At 38.4% G+C, this 24411-nt stretch overlaps 1 protein-coding gene across 3 annotated transcripts in view; it reads right to left on the bottom strand.

The window, feature by feature from the left end:
- Positions 1 to 24411, bottom strand: part of Nbas (NBAS subunit of NRZ tethering complex) — a 330311-nt gene that overhangs the window by 80709 nt on the left and 225191 nt on the right. For all 3 annotated transcript variants that reach the window (XM_058578372.1, XM_046441292.2, XM_046441291.2), the window contains 4 exons: positions 23327 to 23556; positions 19633 to 19743; positions 10811 to 11061; positions 9595 to 9929 (listed from right to left, as the gene is read on the bottom strand). In XM_058578372.1, coding sequence (XP_058434355.1) covers positions 9595 to 9929; positions 10811 to 11061; positions 19633 to 19743; positions 23327 to 23556 — 927 coding nt within the window. The remainder of the gene's footprint in view (positions 1 to 9594; positions 9930 to 10810; positions 11062 to 19632; positions 19744 to 23326; positions 23557 to 24411) is intronic.

Consider the following 24411-nt stretch of genomic DNA (forward strand, 5'->3'; position numbering starts at 1 on the left):
AATGATGAAAACCTGTTGTGGGATTAAATTAAGACAAAGAGGAGCAGAAAATTCTGCTTAATGAAACTGACTCCACCCAGGCACCTAAACCAGACCTCTCTGGCTAAGGTGGAACAGACACTAGGAAAATTAATCTATCAATTTCACTTTTGGTGAATTTATGGATTTCAGATTTTCATTTAATTGAACTTAGCTGAAAGGGTAAGAGGATCTAATACTTAGGAAGTTAATTTCTCTGAGAATTTAATAAAAGGACTTGAAATTTGGGGCATTTTAAAGTTGCTGACCTGCAGCATATTTTCTGCTCTCACTTATTAAGCTCATTGCGTAACTTCTGGTGGGTTTCAATGATCAGTGCAGTCGGGCAAAATGTGAGATGGGAAATAGAGCTTCTGGAAGCACAGGCTAAACTGTCCACTACTGACCTCAGGAGGACACTCCAAAGACTAGCAGGTACGGAAGACTTGTTGACGACATAGGACAAACAGGGCCAGGTCCTCACAGATCCCAGCTGTCTTTCTCCCTGGCTGGCAAATGGTTTCATGATTAAGCTTAAACACTTAATATAACAAAAAGGTACTCCCTACTTCTCATGCTTGCACTATGAGGAGAAAATTTTTCACTCCAATCAGCAGAACACTCTAGAAGGAAGGAAAGAAGGCATCTTTTTCCTTCACCACACTCTTCAACGCAGGATGAGAAATGGCTTAAAGCTGAGTGGTGTGTGGCTGTACCCTGTCCACAGTCAGTCACTCTAGGCTTCCTGACAGAGTTACTTTCTGGAGCAGCTCCACATTGCCCAGTTCCACTAAGTGTAAACGTGCAGGGTCCAGTGGTTGCAGAGCAGGCCAAGCTCCAATCCACCTCTTCCCAAAATATTATTTACTTATCATTGATTTTTTGTTTCTATCTTTCTGAAGTCTAAGAGTGGGAGTGAGGGAGGGGAGGAGCTGTGAGTAAGCATCACCCTCAAACTCAGAAAAGAGTCACCTCTCCTTGATTTGCTATCCTGACCACGAAATATCAAAAAGCACCCCTTGGGGCTGCCCACTTGCTGTTAGCCTCTTCCTGTCTTACACTTTGTCCTCTCATACAAATCCCCATTAATCTTGATTAATTGGAGAAGAGGTTGGGGAGGAGTTAAAAACTTAAAGGCTAAAATTTATAGAAAAAAATGCTGTGTACTGCGCAGTTCATAAAATTGAAAGGTGGTATCAATAAAGCATCCAGCAGGCATTCCATCTTACATTTTCAAATTATTTATAACACTTCTTACCTCTGGAAAGCTGCTTAGGAATTAATCTATTTTAAGAAATTGAAATTTTAAGACTACTTTTTATGAATTTGCCAGAACATATTTTTATTACATTATAAATATTTAGGAAGTTGGAATGATCTTTCATATAGTCAAAGATGGTTGTGGTTTTGGGAAATAATAACCTGTGACACTGGTTCTCAAAGAGTGATCCACAAACAAAGAATCCCAAGACTCTTTCAAGGGATCTGCAAGTTAAACTTGATTTTATAACAGCACTAAGATATTACTGACCTCTTTCTACTGTGTTTAAATTTGTACTGAGGGAGGAAAAGCATAGGTGGATGAAGCTGTGAGTACACAGCACAAATTAAATTATGCCATGAGTCACTGTATTTTTTATTGTCATTGTGACTTAAAGTTCCAGAAAAGAACAAAAATTATATATTAAATATCAAACATTGAGTGCATTTTTTAATGATTAATGATTTCTTCTATGTGAAGAAATAAGATCTATAGATAGAGTACTTCATTATGTACTGAAGTAGAAGAAAAACTAAAATTATGTGAGTTTTGAGCTGAAGTAGCTGTTTTTACATACAACACCATTTTTGCTTGAAAGAACAACTGACAGACTATGATTATTCAAACTTGGATATTTGCAGACCTTTAAAAAATTTAGGAATGGAAGGATTCTCTCCAAAGTGAACAAAGCAAACCTGTCACTTCAAGGAAACCAGTGCACTATATTCATTGTCAATGATGAAATTTGAACTTTCAAGCATAAATTGGAAAATGTGTTTTCACTACTGCAGGCTTGACTGTATCTCAGACAGATTTATCTGATGAGACCGGTGCTCATACTAAGGCATGTCATTTTTTTGAATATTATATACTGCCATGTATCAACATTTGAATGATCTGTATAAATCAGTGAACCAATTATTTCCAAATGCCTAACGCAATTCTGTTACAAAATAATGTCTGAGTAAGAGATTGATTCAAAATGCAATCTAGACTAATGGTTTTAGTGTTAAAGGATACAAAAGGTTCAATAATATCTTTTTTAGATTCCACATTGTAATGTTTAAGAATCCACCACTTGTTGAGTTTCAGTGTAGTATCAGACTACATACCAAATTATAGGCTATTAAAATACCAATCTCTTATCTGTGTAATGCTGGATTTTCTTCATGTGCATCAACCAAAACAACAGGTAAATTACAGAAAAAAATATGAACTATGTTATATTAAGCCAGATATACAAATATAAAACAATTTTACCTTTTCATTGTCTTTTGTAGTTTCTGGAGACAGTGATTTGTCATTCAAATATGCCCAGGTGCCCATCAATAGATGAACGGCTAAACAAAATGTGGTATACATACACAATAGAGTTCTACTCAGACATTAAGAACAATGAAATTTTATCATTTGCTGCTAAATGGTTAGAACTAGAGAATATCCTGTTAAGTGAAACAAGCCAAACTCAAAGTCAAAGGTCAATTTTTTTTTCCTCTCACATGCACAAGCTAGAGAGAAAAAAGGAATAAAAAAGGAGAAATCATGTGAAAACAGAAGGGAGATCAAGAGAGTAAAAAGCAGAAGTGGGGGCCCAAGGCACTATTATTTATTTATTTATTTATTTATTTATTTATTTATTTATTTTTATTATTTTTGGCACTATTATTTATAACTAATAACTAAACAAAGTTTTAAAATATACTATTCACGTCAATCTATAAGGGGTCTATTATTAGTCAAATTAATGTTAAAACTTTGTTTTCAACTTCTAATGTGATAAATACTGATAAATAGAACATTTATAAACCAGAGCTCCTTAGGGTTCTCAGTAATTTTTGACTATTAAAGTATCTTGAGTTCAGAAGTTTTGAGGATCTATGATAATAATTAATTGACTACTTCAAGAGTACCAGCTTCATACCATCCTAGGAAGTAGGTAATTAAAGATAAAAGGCATCATCCTTGCCCTCAAAAACACCTCTAATTTCAGCTCTGTCTCCCCATGTGTCATGTTCATAACTCTGGGTACATGATGATGATGATGATGATGATGATGATTATCATCATCATCATCCACGATGTTATGATTCAGCAAGGAGGTCCCACCAGATCTCAGCAAATGCTGACACCATACCCTTGGACTTCCTAGCCTTTAGAAAGGAAAAAGAAAACAGATAAATTATTTTCAAAACCAGCTAATTAATCTCAAAAGAAAAGAAGAGAGAGATGAAGTACAGAGTCAAGATAAATCACCTCAAGGACCAATTTTAAGAAGGGAAAAAATTAACTTGGAGAATTGATATATGAAAAGAAATACTGAGGTGAAGGTAGCATAGAGCTAGAAAATGATGCAGCCAAACAGGAACTCTCCTTGGATGAGGCTGAGATGACAAAAGTGTGGTCCTTTTTTTCTAGGGCCCCTTACTTAGCTAGTGCAGTAACAGCCATGTGACTCAGCAATGTCTGCAGGTAAATGCAACTGAACAAAAGGGAGGCTCTGGAGCAATCCCTGTGCAGTCTTGTGATTTCATCTGGCAAAGAAAACCTGAGCTGCTATCTTAGCTGCGTCCCTAGTCTTGAGAACATCCGATTCCCAGCCCAGCTGGAAACAACTCTTGGTATGTGATTATTGTTCTTAGAGAAACAGGATGAAAACTAAGTAAGAGAAATGGATTCATTTGGAGACTGAAATATTCCTAAGAAAGGAGCAGCAGAAATTGAGAAGCTAGAGTTCTGGATGGAGAAATCTGACAGAGACAGATATGAAAAAAGATTGTACTCTTAAAACTGCAAAGGCCAGTGTCTCTGAACACTTCCAGAACTTGCAAAAATGCTAAGGGAGTATGAACAGGTCATCACTGAAGATGGCACAGGATAGAAGACCAGGAAGAAAATAAACAGGATAACTTGGAATTAAAAAGCACCATAAAGCCCCAGGTCTGGTTGTAAGGCACGGTAGTATGGGACAAAACTGATGGTTTCAAAATGCCAAAGCAGGAGAAAGATGGATTCCAAAGGTAAAGTCACGGACCAGAACAAACCAAAAGCAGGAAGTAACCTAGTCTTCTGGTTACTTCCAGAAGTTTCCTTTGGTATTCTGGAGGTGGAAAGAGGACCTGGTGGAGCAGGTAATATTCTGTATTGACAACTCATCAACAGGTTATTTATTGACTTGGGACATTCCCAGGTGACACCTGGTGATTTCATGATCCCTATTATATTGGTTTCTGAACCTTGAACTAGTATCACTGATGTAGGAATTCCTCATATTTTGAATTTTTCTGAGAAGAAACGTTTTGGGTGGCCTTGTGAATATTACGCTTGCTCTTTCTCACCAGGAAAAATAAAAACAGTTCAATAATTCCTATGTGTCTGAATCTGATTTTATCCAACTTAACCATAGTAAAATAATGCTTCTGAGCAAAACTGAAGAGTTCACTAGGAATTACAAAATTATGTTTATTAAATGATGCTATAGTTTGGATCTTGAATGCTTCTCAAAGGCCTATATGCTTAAAGGCCTGGTCCCTGGCTTGGTGCTGCTGCAGGGGTAGAAATTTTAAGAGGTTGGGCCAAGTAGGAGGTCTTTGGGTCACTGAGGATCTGCCCTTGAAGGGGAAGAGTGACCTTACTCTCTTCCCCACTCTTTTCCCCCTGATCAGGAGGTGAACAGGTTGTTCCACCTGCCATGAGTGATAAGCTGTCACCACTGTCCAGTTGATCATGCACTGCAATGTTCAAAACTATGAGCCAAAATAAACCTTCTCTCTTTATAAGTCTATATCTAAGGTATTTGTTATAGTAATTTGAGGATAACATTAAGTGTCTAACATATTAGATACCCAGTAAAGATTAAATATGCTTCAGTTCTTGTTTTTTAAAACATTCCAACCTCATGAAGAATGTACTTCTCAATTATAACAATTTAGAAATTGTTTTACTATAGATTTTTTTTAAATTTCATTTTAAGTTTCTTTCAAGCATGTTTTCCATTGCTTAATGTCTCTGATGGTAACTACTGAGGTATGGAACATAGCTAAACCTGAACTTCTCATGTTCAATATGAAACTACATAAACTACGTTTGATTCATGCATCAGAAAATTGTATGTCAATCCAGGTCTGGTGGTGCATGCCTATAATCCCAGCTCTCAGAAGGCAGGAGAATTGTAAGTTCAATGACAGTGTGGGCATCTTAACGAGACCTTGTCTCAAAATAAGGGGCTGGGGTTGTAGCTCCTTCGGAGAGTGCTTGCCTAGCATGTGTGAGGCACTGGGTTCAATTCTCAGTGCCACATAAAAATAAATAAAACAAAATAAAGTCTGTTGACAACTAATATTTAAAAAAAGAGAAGTGTTGGGTATGTAGTTCAATGGTGAAGCACCCCCGAGTTTGATCCTTAATACCACAAACAAAAAGGGCAGTTAAGTGGTTTAGCGTTTGCCTAGCATATGGAAGGACCTGGGTTCCTTCCCTAGTAAACCCTCCCCAACCCCCATGTCATGTATCATTCTAAGCAATTAGATAATACACTTTATCTCTTTATCTAAACATTTTTATATAGACCACTTAATCATTATGGTGAAAGACATTTCTATTCTTAGTTAAAAGACAATATTAGCATAGCAGAGACTCAAGTTACAATGCAACCCCTTGAGAGAAGTAAACTTTAGGTCAAATCATGTTTTTGTTTTGTTTTTTGTTTTGTTTTTTGTTTTGTTTTTAAACAAACTTTACTCTCCCCAATTTTTTATGCCAAGCTGTTGGAATAATAGGATAAAAGAGCAAAGAGTTGCTTATTTCAAGAATTTGAACAGCTATAATATGAAAGATGCCCTTCTACTGTTTCCATAGCTTCAGAGGCAGAACCCCAAAGAGGGGACTACGAGGAGGAAGAAGGGGAGAAAACAAGAAAGAAGCAAGGAAGGACAGACGAGGGCTTCATTATCAATAGAACTGGTGTCCGAAGGCCAGAGGATTGGCAGATACACGGTTTCCAGCCATTTTTATGCTCCAGTTCAGGAGAGACAACATGTTCCCACCAGGAACAGTGGTTTACAACCGCAGTGACTTGTGAGTGGTGCGAGCTAGAACTCGAGGCACCTGAGGGACCAGGGGTGAGGGGAGCAGGAAATGTCTATCCCATTCCAGGTTAAAGAGCTCTGAGAAAGATACTAGAAGGCCTTTTTAAAATTCCATCAACACCAAAGGGTACTTAAAGAATTCCAGCAAACCTGATAGATTTCGTAAGTGACATGAGTAATGTCCTACCTATGGATATGGCCACATTAGTAACCAAGAGAAAGTAGAAAACACAAGGGCAGTGGTTACACAGATGTTTCCCGTACCTAACCACATCAGGGCTGAACCGAGCAATGCTGTTTAGACCTGCCTTTCATCTTCTCTGTCTTCCTAGACTTACCACCTATTAACTTGCTCTCTGTCCTTTCCATGATAATTTCTTTAATGCCGAGTTGGATAAACAATAGGAGAGCAATTCTAACCTGACCGGATCACATAAAACAATTTGGGTTTGTAGCAAAAGACTTTAAACATTTGTGTCCTTTTCCCTTTTGCACATTCATCATCTCAAATGACGTGAAAATCATTCTCTTGGAACAAGACATTAATATTGGTTTGTGAGTACTGCCCCCAGAATTTCTAAGAATCCTGCTGATGTGAGTGTTAACTAAATGGCTGTGACCAGGAGTGCGGGGAGCCCATCCTGCTGTATTTACCTGAACTGGGCACTCAAGGTTTGGGATATTCCTGACTTCCAGTATCTGATTAATTGATTACTGTTTTTTTTTTGTTTTTTTTTTTTAATGTACTCTAGAATAAGCTTACTAGTTCTGAAAATTTGGTTCTGAATTAAATGTGGGTACACATTTGAAAACTGAACACTGTATGAATAGTACACACTTATTTTACATTTTTAACATCATGTACAAGCTGTGGGAACATCTGGTGTTTTGCAGATCTGGACAAATCCAGCTGCATTTCCTCTTCCAAATGTGTCCTCTGACATGTGTGGGTTGTGTTTCATTTTTATTTTTATATTCTCTCTCTATATATATAGGACAGCAGTGTGTGGCTTTAAACATTTATCTAAATTTTACACTTTTCCTCTCTGATCAGAAAATTAAAAGCTTGCTGATTAATAAAATGAAAGCAAATACTATAGCTAGACTAACAAAAATTACTTCTAGATGTAGTAGTCTAAACACTCTATATATATCTACCTGACGATAGAAAACCTTCTCTTGAGAATAGCTACAAAAAACATCTATGCTTTGGATATACCATCTGAGCTAAGAGGAAGCAACAAAAACTGACTGACCTCATCTTCACTCAGTCAGCCAGGCATTTTCTCCTCAGAAAAATACAAACATAGGAACAAAAGATTATGCCATCCAGTTTCAGATGGTTGGTAGACATCTTAAAGTGCAAGATTACGATTAGATGAAGCCATGAACATGTGCTGTAACTTAAAATCATCAGGCTCAAAACATAAATAACAGCTAAAACTCTAAGTAAACTTAAGACTGGTACAGGGTTCAATCATTAATAAGTAATTGCTGCTGGAAGGTCTAAAACTGTCAAGACACATACCTTCATATACACGCTCAAATTAGCATATAGCCTTCGCTAACCAGTCCTACACCCACATAAAATATTTAAAACCTCCTTTAGCCTGAAGTGGGGCTGAGAGACTGCCTTAGGAGGGGACTCCCCCATTGCCTTGGCTTGTCTCCTTGCTTATCTGCCTTTCAGCCAGGGTTTAGGCCCCAGCTCTGCGGTTACTTTTCTAGGATACAAACTGACCACATGGATCTATTCGTTCCCATATATTACCAGGCTCCTGCATGGCCTCTCTCATTTGGACCCAGCCTTGCTATGGACATAGCCCAGGAGAGTCTGTTCTTTTGGGTCTGAAATGCTTGGGGTTCTCTGACCATCGCACCCTACCTGTCTCTAGACAGGCTCCAATGATTTGTTCTATGACTTTTGAGGGGTGGCACAGTTCAGTGACGAGACATAAAGGCTATGGAGGAAGTCAGCCTCCCTCGAGTTCAATTTGTGGCTCCTCATTACCAACTTAGCTTTCGTCTATAAAGTTAGAGTAATAATGTTATCTTCCTCACAGATTACTCAGCCCTGACTCTGCCTTGGAAAAGGCAGAAGACCTGAGGCCACACTACATAGCTGATGTGTGACAGATTCACAGTTCAAAGCCAGATTTGCATGACTCCAAACTTATGATTTTTTTCAAATATACCATAGCCTCTTCCTTTAAAACAATTCTTACTTTCTTCCTTGAAAGTAACAGAAATGTTTATCTCCTTTTCAATGTAGTGCTTATAAAATGGAAACCAAGTTGTTAATTAAATTACTTGGGTTACAACAATTAAAAAAAAAAAGAAGTCTGGTTATACACAACTGTGCATCTAGTTAGGTAAAACCTAGCCTTCTCCACAGATGTTTGATCCACTCCTTTGCCAACCTTCAAATGAATGGTTTGTATTCTCTGTAATTATCCGATTTCCAGGATACTATTAACTATAATGAAGCTGACTTGGGGTAAGGAGAAAGCAAAGATGGGCAAAAGGAGATTTTATTTTTAAAAAGGCATTCCAGAGACAACAACTTTCTGTAGAGGCTGGGAGATTTTCCAGAAGAGAGAACACCCTGGGCCCAAGCAATGAGAAAGGATATTTTCCTAGCAATAAAACCTGGGTGAGTGAGAGAAGGGGAGAAGGACCTCCGCCATCTCTTCTGAGGGAAAGTACACATTGCTGAGGGATTGAGAGCAGCTATTAAGATCAACTCCAAGGGTTCAGATCTGAGCATGAAAAATTGGAAAATGTGATAGGCAGTGTCTATCTATCTCCAAGCCATATGCTGTGTGATTTTCAATGTGAAATTTTTTAAGGGCTCAATTTAATACAGACAAATTGTTAGTGTGAGTTCTGAATAAAGGTACTCTTGGCTTAACAATGGAGTTTCTTTACCCTTGAAAATGTATTTTAAAATGATATCATCAAAAACTATAATATGTATAAAAAAACCATGTAAGTTAGAACAGGTGAATCTGATTTTCACTATCTAAAAATCTGTAATAGAGAAAAATGATCCCAATTAAAACCTTATGCTTAGCAAATAAATAAAAATAAAAAACTAAAAGAAAGGAAAAAAAAAAATCAAAGGACAAGCAATCATTTTCTACTTCAAGGAAATAAAAACATATCTACAGACTGTGAAAACAATTTTCATTTCTTCTAAACCACTCAACATACTTTCTATCTTTTGGTTACCTTGGCCACAGCCTTTGGAGAGAATGTAATCGCATCCACCACGGCAATGAGGTCACCTGGGTAGAGGCGATCAAAGTATTTCACGCAGATATCATAGGCATGAAGCCACTCTGGGGAGGACTCTGGGATTTGCTTGATGAGGTGAGGGTCTCCAGTCCAGAATAACTTCTGTAACCAAACAGTGTACAGAGAGCTGGGCAAAAGCATCTGTCCCTCCTTTGCAGGGATTTTGGGAGCAAGCTTGGAAATAGATAAGATATTTTGACTTGAAAGAACTGGCTCCAATGCATCAAGAGGATTCTTACTTTCATCTGTCAATCTTTTGTAATTAAGACCTAATGAGAAAAGAAAGTGGGTAAGTGGTTCACTCAGATATAAACACACACACACACACACACACAGAAACAATCTCCCATTTACACTAAACAGTTGGTTTCATTTAAAGATCAGGAGATCTGAGAACTGGTCCCAGCCTGAAACTTGATCAGCTCTGCAATCCTAGACAGGCCACTCTGTGTGCTTCAGTTTTCTCATGTGTACACTCAGGAAGGCAGTATCTTCTCACCTCTCCAGGCTTCCACAAGTCCTAAGTCTTCTCCAGACTGCATTATATTTGTTTGTTATTTATCTAGCATTTCACCAGCTACCTATAGACAGGGATTGATCTTAGCCCTTATTCCTTTGTAAGTGGACAAAAAAAAAAAAACCTGAAATACATTCTCAAAGCTGTTATGAATATCAAATAAATATAGACATGAAAGTGCCATGCAACTTATCACAGAGATTTAACAGTAGTATTAGCATGTTTAATTTCTTAATTATGAGCACAGGGACCCTATTCTAAAGATTTCCACAATTTATCAAAGATGCAAAGGCTCTTTTTCAAGTGTTTCATGCATATTTTTAAATAGGCTCCATTGAAGCGAACTTGAATGTCTTAGTCAATGGAAACAGGGATAAACCTCTGGAACAGGAGTTGAAGCTGTGGGTTTAAGTATTAGGTTTATCAGAACTCACTGTATGACTTTCAATAGGTCTCTTACTTTTTCTGATATTTAATTCCCTCAGCTGTTAGTGAAGGAATTGAAAAAACAGAATAGTAACTACAGTTGATCAACTTCAATATTCTGTGTATATAAATATAATTGTGTACAAAAAATTAATCCCTAGATTTAATTTAAAAAACCAAGTTGGAGCAGTGACATGTGCATCCTACCTGATGCGACAACTTTAAACTTCTTCAGCAGCCGAATGTGGGTTTCTGGCTTAACGGCATGTCTACCTAAGTCTGCACATCCACAGTTTTCCAGAAGAGTGAAATAATACAGCAACCTTTCGTGATCAAGGCCACCAATAGTGGGGTAAATATACTTGGCCATGTGCTTCTGAAAGGCTTCAGGATCAGTCTTCAAAGTCTGGAGGAGATGAAGGGCTTGGGCCCGCTTTTCAATTTCTCCTGTGGACAAACTGAAATTAAGAGCCAAAGAAAGTGTTGAGATTTGGTTCCTTTATCCAACAGCATAATTTTTTAAAACTCAGCTGGAAAGCCCACTTCATTCAGATCCCTTCCTCTTGCCTAATCAAAGACTTTCAGCCACCAGGATCCAGGAAGCTCTTAAGAGAGGATAACAACACATGTCGGATGCTGACCACTGCACCTCACGACCCTCATATCACTTACGGGCCCAGCAGCCCTGTGAAGGAGGGCGTCCCTGCATCAGAAGGGTTGTTCAATGCTTCCCAGCTAGAATACAAACCAATATCTGTCAGCTTCGACTGTAAATCATTTACCCATGTCACAAGAAAAAAATTTAAATCTGCACTTCAGTATAGAAACACTACAACCTTATTTCAAGAATTCAGGAAACAGTGAGGGGAAGAAAAAGTCCAAACTGTCAGGCATAAGTGTTATAACTGAGAGTCTTGAATTGATATTCTATAGATCCCAATTTTATACTGTGTTCAAATAAAATGGCAAAGAAGAAATAAGTGTATTTTCTCTTGAATTAACTTTAGTAATACTACTTGAACAAAACACATATCTTAATATTTTCATACTAATGTAAATGTCTTCATAATATAATAAAAACCATTTAAGGTTAACTTATTGGGGTAAAAAAAAAATTCAAGCATTTTTTTTGTTTGTTTGGTATGTGTTTTGGACAGAAAGGAAAGGAGTCCACTTTGGTCTATGTTTGTCCCTGGATAGAAGTCTCAGGTCTAGTGCCACCACAATGGCCTAGAGAACACACATTTTTAGTGCTCCAATTTTAAGGGTCCTTAAGGCAGCCCTACAGACTAACAGAAACGTCCAGTTTCCAAGACTCCCACAGGCAGAAATAAAAGTATCTGGGGGCAACAATGAGACCTTGGGCAAGAAAGTTAGATTTCAGATGACTTTAAAGCAACTCTCTGAAATATGATACCCTGTTTACTAGAATTACCATTTTTAGAAAGTGCCAAAGGGGATATGTGTTTGGTTTTTGTACACGAACAATATAAATTGTGTTTTAAAACTTTTATGAGACTATAAAAATTCTTGGGATAAAAGAGACAATCTATAAAGTCAAAATATAATTTTAAAAACGTTTCTTTTTACTTTCACTTCAAGAGAAATGTTTTCCATTAAGGCAGTTCAAATATTTGCAAAAATATGTTGCAAAAATATCTATAATATGTTCCTTCACTGCCTCTTCTGAGTCACTGACATATGCTAAATATTTTATACCCATAACATATTTAACTATTATACTATGATGGCATAGATCATATTATATCTTGTTTAACTTTAGTTTATCAGTACCAAGGTCCAGTGTGTGATACAAAAGAACCATTCAATAACATGACTTACAAATGCCAAATAGATGAGTGGATGTCCTCATAGGTGTCATCTACATACAAAGCACTGTGCTCTGGGAAGGATATAAAGATTTACAGCACAGAACTCTCCTCCAGGTCTGAAAATCGAGTTTAGTTATACGTACTTGGCATTGAACAACAATGCAAACCAATGGTAAGTGCTGACAAAGGACATAAAATTGTATTCTAATTAAGAGAAAGATCACTAAAAGCTATGACTGCAGAAGTAGAAATCAATGATAACAGAAGACTTAAAGAAGTACTTGAGTTTGACATTGTAGAAAGGAATGAAGCAGAAATAACATGAATCAAAGTACCACAGCAAGAAAGCACAAGGCCTGATTATGGAACAGGACAGCAGAAACAGCAACTGTTCAGAAAATACTCTTGACCCTATCTTTTCTCTTAATTGTGCGATGTCATCTCTGGGGAAAAAAAAAAAAAAGCTGCACATGATAGTATAGGAAAGTGACTCACAGTAACTTGCAAAATGAGGTCTGAAGACAATGAGGAGATAAATAAGCCATGTAGCCCCGCTAAGATGATGCATATTGGCAAAGACTGCAAGCAGAAAAAGGTGCAGAACAGAGAAGAAAAACAAATTTGCCTTTATTATGGTGACTGCTAGGCTAGCAAGTTAAAAATGGGTTATTATCAACTCATAGTTAAAGAAACTGCTATCAAGATAGGTTACATGACTTGCCTAAGTCCAAGCATCCAGATCTATCTGGACTCAAAAGTCTAAGTTTGTCCACACATCACACAGCAGCCATTGACTCAAGAAGGTCAAGTGTCCAAACTAATAACCACTTGAGAAATAGCACAGAAAGCACTGCTGCAATAATCTCGAAGGGCTCTGATGTCACACTTCACTCCCAATACCCTGATAAACAGTATTCAAGACAGATTCATCCACAAAATGGAAAACAATGACTAAATCATAACAGTCTATTTAGTTCATCTGTGTTTGACTCGATTTTGGATCTAGTCTGTCTCAATCAACATTACTTTTTCCTGTGCCCACCCACTTATTCTTCTGTGCCTACAATTCAGTTTGCCTCATGTGCAATTTTACCTAATTATCTTGTCAAGACAGATAGTGGAATACCTTTACTGACACTTGATAAATACCCAAACCTCCCTTTTCAGTAAATTACAATGTGCTGAGATCTTTTATAGATGCTAGTAATCAATAGCTGTTTTAATAGTTTCCATTGAAAGAAGCTGTTGTCTTCCCTTTGGAACAAGAAATGAAATCTCTACCTAGAAAACAATTCCAAAGAACTTACATTCAAGAGAGTAGGAAGAAATACCATGAAACCACTATGGACTTTTCACTAATCAAATTAATGATTACCCTTAAAAACAGTTTAAGTGCATTTTCCTGAACCAAGTTTAGGTATAAAGCAGCTTACATACAGTGCATATTTAACTTTCAAAGATTAACTACAGGAAGAAGCTAGCGTTAGCTGTACTCGATGCATAAGGGATAAACTTTTAGTACTAATCCCACCATTAAGGTGTTCTGTAACAGCTTCAAGTTGCCAATCACCCCAAAATATGACTCAAAATCAGCAAGTATTGAAAGTTAGAAAACAAGTTTATTTAAATACATTTTTCTGTACTCAGTCTAAGACTGAGTGATAATGCAAATCCATCAGCTGACTGAAAGGGATTCTTAGAACGTGAGAGGGAGGAGGAAGAAAGAGAATGGGAGAAGGCTGCAGGGCAAGGGGATGGGATTTAAATGGAATTTAGCAATAACCTGCCAGTGCTTCTGCCCTGATTGCCTCGTTTACTCCTCACAGTAACTCTCTGCAGAAGACCTTGTTATTCTTGTTCTCTGAGGTAAGCCAAAGTACAGATAAAAATCCCATAACCAGTAAGAGATGGAAACTGATTCCAAGTTGGGTCTCCCAAATTCAGATCTCTGTTTTACTCAATAAAGCAACAGAGCCAATATTTTCATATGAGATTGTATATGTGAGAGACAGTTCAGTAGAGTACTTATGGCCATTTCCCCAAAGACTAGTCAGTCCCAAAGCATGGAGGTCTACAAATCTACAGGAATGACCAGCATGCTAACTTACAACTACTCGTGCAAGGGGATCAACCCAAGAAGGGTAGAGTGTGAATGCCTCAGGATGACCCTGATGCAGCAGCCTGGGGCTGCAATGCAGCTTGCAGCAGCACCTGTGACTACTAGAGGGAAAATGTGGGCAAAATGAATGTCACCAACTTTTCAAAAAAAAAAAAACACCCAGAGAGTTTATGGAAGAATCAGCAATGAATATCTCAGAGACTAGTTTCTGTCACACTGATACTCCATGAGTTCCTTTACAGAACATTTTCTGCTATGAATGGAGTGGTCAAGTTAAAAGCAATGGAAATTAGTATCTTCATTTTTTAAGGCCTTGTGGATTTGTGTGTGTGTGTGTGTGTATGCACAAACAACAGTTCTGGTCAAGTTCTCTCTCCTTAGATCAAAATAAAAATCAAGGGCTGGAGATGGAGCTCAGTAGCAGAGAATTTGCCTGGCATATATATGCAAGGCCCTGGGTTTGATCCCCAGCCCTGACCAAAAAAAAAAAAAAAAGAAAGAAATTAGAACCAAATTTATGGCTCAATTTAAAAAAACCCTGAAAGGCCTACGATCTGAATATCTACATGCAACATTCCCTACTCTAATATGTATCTTTCCTGGTCCTGGATTTTTGTTTTAATTTTCAAAGTTATAATAAGCCTTTAATAAACTGAAGTACCTTAAATTCTAGGAAAAGGTATGGCTTTAAATCTCCCCCCTTCATATACTAATCACTCTGATACCACCTCCTCAATTGTGTCAGGGTCTTCAAGGGAGAGGAACCTGGAAGAGGTAGACAGATTACTTTACAACATGGCAACCTGGACACAGACCTCACTGAATGATCAATAACAACCCCAAGCCATAAATTTGGTCTCATCTGCTTCAACTCAGAAAAAGGCAGATACACTACAGTTTGTTCCATCTCCTCACAGATACACCATGTTCTTGCCCATCTCTGCATTTGAGATGAATGAATCCTCCCTAGAGAATACGAAATTCACTTTGAAAAATAGCACAGCACATCTAGGGTCCCTGTGAAGAGGAACTCTTTTTATGCTACTTACTAAACTTGCAATTTACTTTTGGGCTATTTTAGGGGACAGGGAGGAGAAGAAGGGGTCCCTATTAGGTTATAAGCTCCATGGGGACAAGAATGTGACTCAGCACATTGTACTTGGAATACAAAGATACTAAATAATACCATCAACAACATTAATAGATATAGTTCTAGTATATCAGACACATGACTCCAGTATTTTAAAAGGATCCTGTGTCCAAAACTGAGAGAGACTCATGGAGTCAGCAAAATTAACAAAAATTACAGTAAGAGAAATAACCAGAATAGTACTGAAAGAATCACCTAGTTACACAATTTCCACAGATTTCTTCCAATCTTCACAATCTTCCAGGGTAAGAATAACAGTCCCTATAACTAAGTAAACAGTGACTTAAGAGAATTAGGAAACACTCAAAAGGCTGTACAGTTGGTGGGTCTGGACCTTAAAACTTGATTTGATTCCAAACCCCATGCTGACCCATCAGGTCACATGCCCACTGACAGCTCCTGCTGTCTGTAAGATCCACCAATGTCTAGTGCAGCCTCAGGGTGAAATGGATACTAAATCTGCAGTGAGTGACAAGTCCACCTCGAGCCTCAGGGCAGAACATACTTCAGCAGGACTAAGCAGCCATGAGAGACTGTCCAGCAGTTCCAAGTGACTCAGGCATGACCATGGAAAAGCAGTATATGGCTTAAAACAGTATAAGAAGGGGGAAAAGAAACCAGGAACTCAAGTATAGGTGTTTATGAGAACTCTGATAGGAGAGATACAAGGAATAACTGCCCTTAATGAGGCACTGATCATGCATTGCCTGCTGTAGGTTAAATTTTTTACCATTAAATCATTGTTATTATTCCTTAAAGTCAAGAAAATGAACTTCAGCGAAGTGAATGTTCTGGTCTAAGGACACAGAGATAGGATGATATCAATGGGATCTGATCTAGCCATCTGACTGGAGGGCTCATACTCTACAGGCTGAGGACATTCCACCACACCTGGCTATGAAGCTGCTGTGGGGATCACACCTCAAAGTCCACCAAGAGAGGAGGGAGAAGGTACAATGACAGGGGAATTAACTCCATGGAGGGGAGGGGGTGATTTTTTTTAAAGGAACAGTTTTGTTTACTAATTTACTATTAATTCAACTAATTAATGATGGGCAATTTTTGTATTAACAAGGCTGATTTCTAATAATCAGATTACCAAGTTTGATTAACTAGTTGTCTGGAAGAGGTGATGCACACTTGTAGCCCCAGTTACAAAAGAAGCTGAAGCAAAAAGACCACAAGTTCCAGAACCTCACAGGCAATTGCAAGACCTTGTCTCAATGAAATTTTTAAAAAGGCCTGGAGTTACAGCTCAGTGACAGAGTGCTTGCCTAGAATGTGCAAGGCCCTGGGTTCAATTCCCAGTCCACGAAGGAAAAAAAAAGTTTGAACAGTAAGGCAAAGGGTTTTAAGTAAAGAACACAGAGGATCTAACACACTTACTAAATCAATATCAAGTGCTTTGCCACTCACAATTAATGATGCCAGGAGCTAATGATTTCCTGGTTTGTAATTGCTGTGCATCTGCATAATCACACTGCTATCAGGTATAATGATATGCCAGGAACAGTCTTGTACATTACTCGACTGCCTGATAATTTATAATATATTCAGAGACCAATGAAGCTTCCTGTTTTTACAGATATGGAATCCTTTTATGTAACAAAGAAAAAAAAAAAGAATTAACAAAATGCCATGATATTTTTTTAAATGCCAATATGCACATCAGAAGAAACATTTATTTGAACATATTATTATGCCTCAAAAATAGTGAGGCCAGGGCAGTATTTATCATCGATAACAGTGTCACCATGTAGTAACCTGACGAATACTTAAAATGAAGTACTTAAAATTTCACTGATTAATAATAATTAAAGATGCAACATCATAAGCATCTCTTGACCCTTTAGCAGGATTTGACCCCACTCAGTTCTCCCCGCTTCTTAAAAGGCTCTGGCCACGACACCCTTCAGCACCATTCCTGTTCTCTCCCTCCCATCCTACTGCTCTCCCCTAATTCCTTTTTCTAGCAGCTCTCGACCAGCTACTATGAAGGCCCTCATGGTTGCTTCAAGCCTACCTCTTTGACCATACACTCCTCTCCAGGGTGCGCGCACGCGCGCGCACGCGCGCGCACACACACACACACACACACAGCTTCTGTACCAGCGACATGCACATAACTCTCAAGCCAGTTCCTCTGCCTCACCTTCTCCTTTGAATTCCAAATCGCTAAGTTCCAACAGCTCACTGCCATTTTTTTGGGACGGGGGTGTTTCAGTACACATAACTTCTCATTCTCTTCCCCTCTCCACCCTGCTTGACCTCCATAGAGTGCTTCATCTCACTGAATGATGCCACCACCCAAAAGGTGGACCAAGTAAAAAGCTGGGGATGAGAGTGAGTTGGGGGGGGATCGAACATAGGGACAATGAGCTACATCCCCATTTCTTTTTGAGACAGGTTTTTGCTAAGTCAGCAGTGTTGGCTTGCAACACATGATCCTTCCGTCTCACCTCCAGAGTTGCCAGGATTACATGTGTGTACCACAATGCCCAGCTGGGATGATTCTTGATGTCTCCCCTTTCATTTGCCTTTATATCTAATTTATTCTTGTTAATTAATATATTAAGTTCCATCTATTTTACCTTTTAAATATCTCAAACCCATCTTTGCCTCACCTACACTTTTAAAACCGTACTCCAATCTATGGTCACCTGTGGTGCAGACTATTGTATAATAGTGCCATAAATAGTCTGTGTATGTCTATTCTGATTTCCTTCAAATCTTTTCTCAACATAGTCATGAAAGTGATCTTAAAGTGAAAATCTGGTCATACTATCTTCCCGTCCTTCATCCAAATCCTTAAATAGCCTACTATTTAAATAGCCTACTATTCTTACGAAGAAGTCAACAGCCCTTGCTGACACCTCCATGTTCTTGCTGCATTGTCTGGCTTGTCTCATTTCGTGCCACGATCCCAACTCACTGGACTTCACCTACCCTGTTCCTCTGCCAGGCTCTCAGACTCATCATGTTCCTCAAAGGGCCTTGGCACTTACCATATTGTCTACCTAGGAAATGATTCCTTTATCCTTGTAATCAATTCTGACTCAATATTTAGGTCTTCGATTGTAATAGTCTATTTTGCATTACTATAATGAAATTCCTGAGGCAGGCTATCTTATAAAGAAAAGGTTTACTTAGCTCACAGATCTGAGGTCTCAAGGGTCCACATCTAGCAATGGCTTTCTTGCTGGTAGAGTTCCTAGGTTGCATACAGCATCACAGGCAGCACACATGTGCATCTATATCCTTAGGCCCCTCTCTTTTTTCTTATGTGGCAACCAGATTTAACCATGGGGACTCCATCCAATCTTATCTAATCCTGATCTATTTTTGAAGGTCCCACCCTCTGAACACCATAGCAGGATCCCATTCTCTTATTTACCCACAATGGGTATTAAATTTCAATACATGAGCACCTGGGGACACTCAAACCATAGCCAGATCATAACACAACTCAACCAACATTTCCACAGGAAAGCCTTCCCTAACTATGCTAAATCGCATAACTGGGCTCTCTTACATAGTACCTGTCCTGGTTTTAATTTCACATTTGGTTATGTCACTACTTGATTGTCATCTCTCACTGATACCCTATGCTCCAAGACAACCAGGATGCCTGCTTTTGCTCACCACTGTATACCTACTAACAATGTGAAGAGTCTCAACAGAAACTGAATGAATATATAAATGAACAGTAAAGTATCTAACTCAAGGCTCTTATTACTAAAAAACATGAATAGGCTATTGCTTAACATTAGTATATCACAAATGTGAAAGGGATAGAGTACTAGGAAAGTAGTCTATTATAGCTGAGAAGTAAACCTGAAGTTGTACGCTGTAACTTCAAGATTTTTTTTCTAATAGACTCTGAAAAGAGAAGCATGGACATAAACATTCATATGAACTTCATGCTTACCCACTGTCTGTGAACAGGAACTCCAAATGGGTCATAAAAACTTCCCAATGGGAGATGCTATACCGCTGTGCCAGAGAAAGAGCAATGTTGTAGACATTTTCTTCAAGAGTCCTTTAGAAATGTCCACCATGCATAGGAAAGAGAAAAGGAACACGTTACCTTAATCGGCAAAAACAATTTTCATTGGGATTGCTCTCCAGCTGTGAGGGTAGTCACTACAGCCCTTAATAAAAGCCATTTTATAAGAATTCAGAAAACGACTTCCAAGGAATCTGATTGTTCCTTTTCGACCGAGTACACAGCAATTTACCATGAATTAATCTAGACCAGTAGTTCCCAACTATGAGTACTTCTGTGACCCAGGGAAGATTTAACAATGTCTAGAAATATTTCGATTGTCACAAACGGGGGATGGGAAGGGTGCTATTGGCACCTAGTGGGCAGATGCTAGAGATGCTGTTGAACACCCTACAATACATAGGACAGGCCTACCCATCACCCCGCAAAAAAGAATTATCCAGTCAAAATGTCAGTAATGCTGAGGTTAAAAAATTCTGATCCAGATTCTAGAGCCTCTGCAAATAGTATATCTCTACAGTGAGGTAGCTCTCTGAGAAGCCATAGTTACTTACTCAGTAAGCATGTTTTCTCTGTTGTGACAGGTATTGTGCTGGTTATTTAGGACATAAAAATAAACAAGATATTTCTTGAGGAACTCACAGTCTACTAGATGATATGAGATGTGAACTGGTAGTTAAATATCATGGGGATAGAGTTTAAAAAAAAAACACCACTAAATGCTGTGGCAATAGGGATAGGAGAGTAACAAACTTGAGCTGGAGGCTGAAACAAGCATTAACTAAGCAGAGGTGGTCAACAGGAAGGAGAGACAGATGGAACTATGAGAAATGAAGCAGAAAGGGCTCCTGAAGCTTCTCGGACATGTATCTCATTCTATAGGTAACTGAAAGTAAGTGGAAGGTTGAAACCAAGGAATGACATCACCAGGGTTGAGATTCTCTAGGCATATAAAGAAGTACAAGAAAATGGTCCATGGTGCCCACATTAAGGTCTACTGCAAAACCCCTAGTTCCCAGCAGAAATGCAAGATGGAATTCTTGTTTGGCAAGGTGTGGCCAAAATCAGCGAAGTACAAATGAAATCTGTTATTAACAACTGCTCAGACTATATTCACCCTAAGTAAACCATGACATATGTTTGATTAGCCAGGGGCTGGTAAACATTTTCTGTAAAGAGCCACATAGTAAATATTTCAGCTTTACTGCCATAGTCCCTGTCGCATAGCCTTTTTATTGTTTTGTTTTCCACAAACCTTTAAAAATATGAAAGTCCTTCTTTGCTCATGGGCTATAAAAGAAAAGATCCAGGGTTAGATAAATTTGTCAACCTAGGGATTAGGTCACTGTCAACTGAAATCTTTTCTTATTTTTTGAGTACCTGTACATGATAGAATGAGAATCTGTTGCAAGTAGGGACCATTATCAATTCTAGGCATATAAAGAAGTACAAGAAAATAGGGGTCTATTTTCCTATTATGGGGGTCTAGCACATTGCCTGGCATTGGGACATACTGTGTTTAAGTACCGGTATTTTTAATCACTTGATAAAGATGGAAGGGAACAAATTGTGTCATACACTCTTCAAAACCACCCTGTCTGACCCCTGAAAAGGTATTATTGTAGACATGTGTATAATGAAGGACTTACAAAAAACAACTGTGAAATAGAAACATAACAAGCAAGAAACTAAAGAATGGTCACAATGTAATACAAGTGAAGAAAGAGGAGCAAAACAAGAAATGAGTTTTATAAATCTATACAAGACACTGAAATGCCATCTCTAAAACAAGAACTGGTAAGGCTGAAAGCCTTAGAAACTTTCACGCACCTTAAACAAGCCACCCAAAGACTGCTGTATACTTTTCTAAGCAACTCAAAGTACAGAAGATTCTACACTTATCAAAGGCATGTATTTGTCCTTTGGTATATACTTCAAATAGCATAGGCTAATTGAATACTTTAAAAAGTAAATAAAGGACAAACACTAGCAAAATGTAACTAATGACAGAAGGCAAGCCTTACCTTATGAACTTTTATTCTGCATAATAATCCTCTTCTATGAAATCATGAACTCAGCATTAAGGATTACAAAATGCCCAAAGGAAAAGCACAGTGAATTTAGAATTAGGAAACCCAGGCTCATCTCCTGCTGTAGGACACTAAGCAATTCCTTAAAGCTCTCTGATTCTCAAATTCCTCCTCCAAAAAGGAATGAGACTGAACTATGTCTTACGTCACTTTCAAATTGGACATTAAATGACTCTGAAATTATGAACTTCCAGGAGGATAGAGGAGAAGACAAAAATATTCTATATTTCTCCCCTTAACTGAGAATGGCCGGGGATTGTTCCCACTATTTTTTAAAAATTTCTCCACACCCTGCCTTATTCTAAAGATAATCTGGAGTGTCTGATAATAAAATTATCAGAGAATATCAAGGCTACTTTTCCACTTTCTCAAGGATTTAAATGATACCATGAAAACTGACATACCATTACCATAATCAAGACCATTTTTGTTATTTTGAAGGAATTTGCCCTGAGAGATGAATGACCACTAAATGTGGCACAATTTAGCCTTAGTTTCAAGGTTGGAAGCTGAGACTGCATTGCACACCAACTGCCCCTTGAGAATGCAACAGGATGTAGGGAAGGCATGTGGTGTCGTGAAGATGCAAAGGCTTTGACATGTGACTGATCCAGGGTAAAGTCAGACTAGCAATCTGTACCATCAACTGAAACTAGGGCCAGTTACCTCCTACTCCTAAGCAACATCCAGCTAGATGAGGATATGGGACAACATCTGAACTCATGAGGTTATCTATGATAAGATATTTAAAGTTTACAGAGCACTTTATGTAGTGCCTTGCCCACAGTAAGCACTTAAGAAGTTGTGATGTTAAAAACAAACTGTCTTAATAACCATAATGTGTGAACATACTTTCCCACCTCCTGACATATAAATACTTCTCATCTGATCTAAACTCCTGAAACAAAAAACAGACATCAGTATTAAAACCAAAGGGAATTCCATACCTAGAAAGCAACTCTTACAACTGTCCCTTGAGCTGTACTGTCACCTCATCCAAGGCCTTGCTCTTCTCTTGAAAGGGGTAAGGCACGAAAGAAAAACTGGCAGCTGCTCCTTGCCTCTGACAAAAGAAAACTTGTACCAGGCAGCTTCTCTTTTCTTAGAGGCCCAGAACCGATAAAGGCATCTGAACCTATGGCACGGGGTCTTCCTTAGCTAGTCAGTCAACTGTCTCTCATATTAACATACTGGAGAAATTAAATTTGCATGTACTTTGGAAAGTGAGATTCCTGACCAGGAATACTAATTTGGTCATAGTCTTGGTATTGGGCTATTAAAGTCATGGGAAACTTTATAAAAAAAAATAATCCCACTGCCTACTATTTAAATCTGTAGCTTACGATGTCTGCATTTACTGATCTTTTGGGAAGACACATACATTCCTCATATGAATGGAAAAAGTGCATAAAGTCCTGCTAGTATCAACCATTAATGTGAATCTTCAAGGAACTGGAACTAATAGTCTGAATTTTACTTTTGCTCCATTTTAAATTCATCCCTCATAAGACAAAGGTATCACTTACTCTGCCAAGCCAAGGATAGTTTCCCTTTTATACTGGTCATCCGCAGTGAACCTCTGCACATCCACCCCCTTCCGAAGGCCCTGAAGTAGTCGTGCCTGAGTGAAGTCCAGGAGGCGCTCATTGTAGTAGTGTAACTGCTCAGTCAGTGAAACAAGGTCTTCAGGCCAGGCTTCATGTCCATGTCGAGTCACATGCCTGGTGACCGTCTTGATTAGCTCTTTGGGATCGGCCTGTGAAAGGCATGGAAAGATTATATTTCATACACAATTGCATAGGCATGAGCAAGTAAGTAACAAAGAGAAGATAGTGAAGTCCACTGGGCATCCTGGTTGGCCCTTCATACTTTGGCCTTTTAATCAAGGCTCACAAATACCCTGGAGCTGACTGCAGAAGTGGTTCTTAAACTACTCTGAAGACTACAAAGACAGGACAAAGAACAGAGTCCAGGAACAGGCTTCTAGCTCACAGCCCTATTCTTTCAACTTACAAAGTACCTTCTTGCATTTACAACTGCCATAAACCTACACCATCTTTTTGCTCTAACCAACTGGTCACTTATAATAATTCATTCTAGAAGAAGTTTTCATCATCATTGCCTCTGACTAAAGTTTTGTGGACCACTAGTGTTCTCCACAAGAAAACTGCAGTTCAATAATCCCATTATAAATGGCTGGAGAACTAAGGAGAAGAGTGTTTTCTCCAGGGATAAGTGAGGGGGGGGGGCGGGAACCCACCCAAGCTCCCAAAGTCAGAATCTCTTCTAGTCATCTAAGAAAGCAGCCAACCAATTTTGACTCTGCTTGATTTGAGGCTCAATGGGATTATTGTTCCATGATTCTTAGTAGTTTCTCTAATAATAATAAAACTATTCAAATAGAACAAAACCCAGAATCCAATAGCTGACAGGAAAGGAGAATAAATGATTAAATAGCCACATTTATTTATATTGAAGTTGGTCTGGGGTGTCAACGAAGCAATAGCAACTCAGTCATGATGCAAGAATTATTTAACAGGGAGCGTAATAATTGAACAGCATTAACTCAATCACTTTGATTTCTGGGAAGATGTGGTACAATTTTAACATG

This window comes from Marmota monax, unplaced genomic scaffold (genome assembly GCF_021218885.2).
Source record: "Marmota monax isolate L192 unplaced genomic scaffold, Marmota_monax_Labrador192_F-V1.1 WCK01_AAM20220418_F8-fsc00010, whole genome shotgun sequence".
NCBI classification, from domain to species: Eukaryota; Metazoa; Chordata; class Mammalia; order Rodentia; family Sciuridae; genus Marmota; species Marmota monax.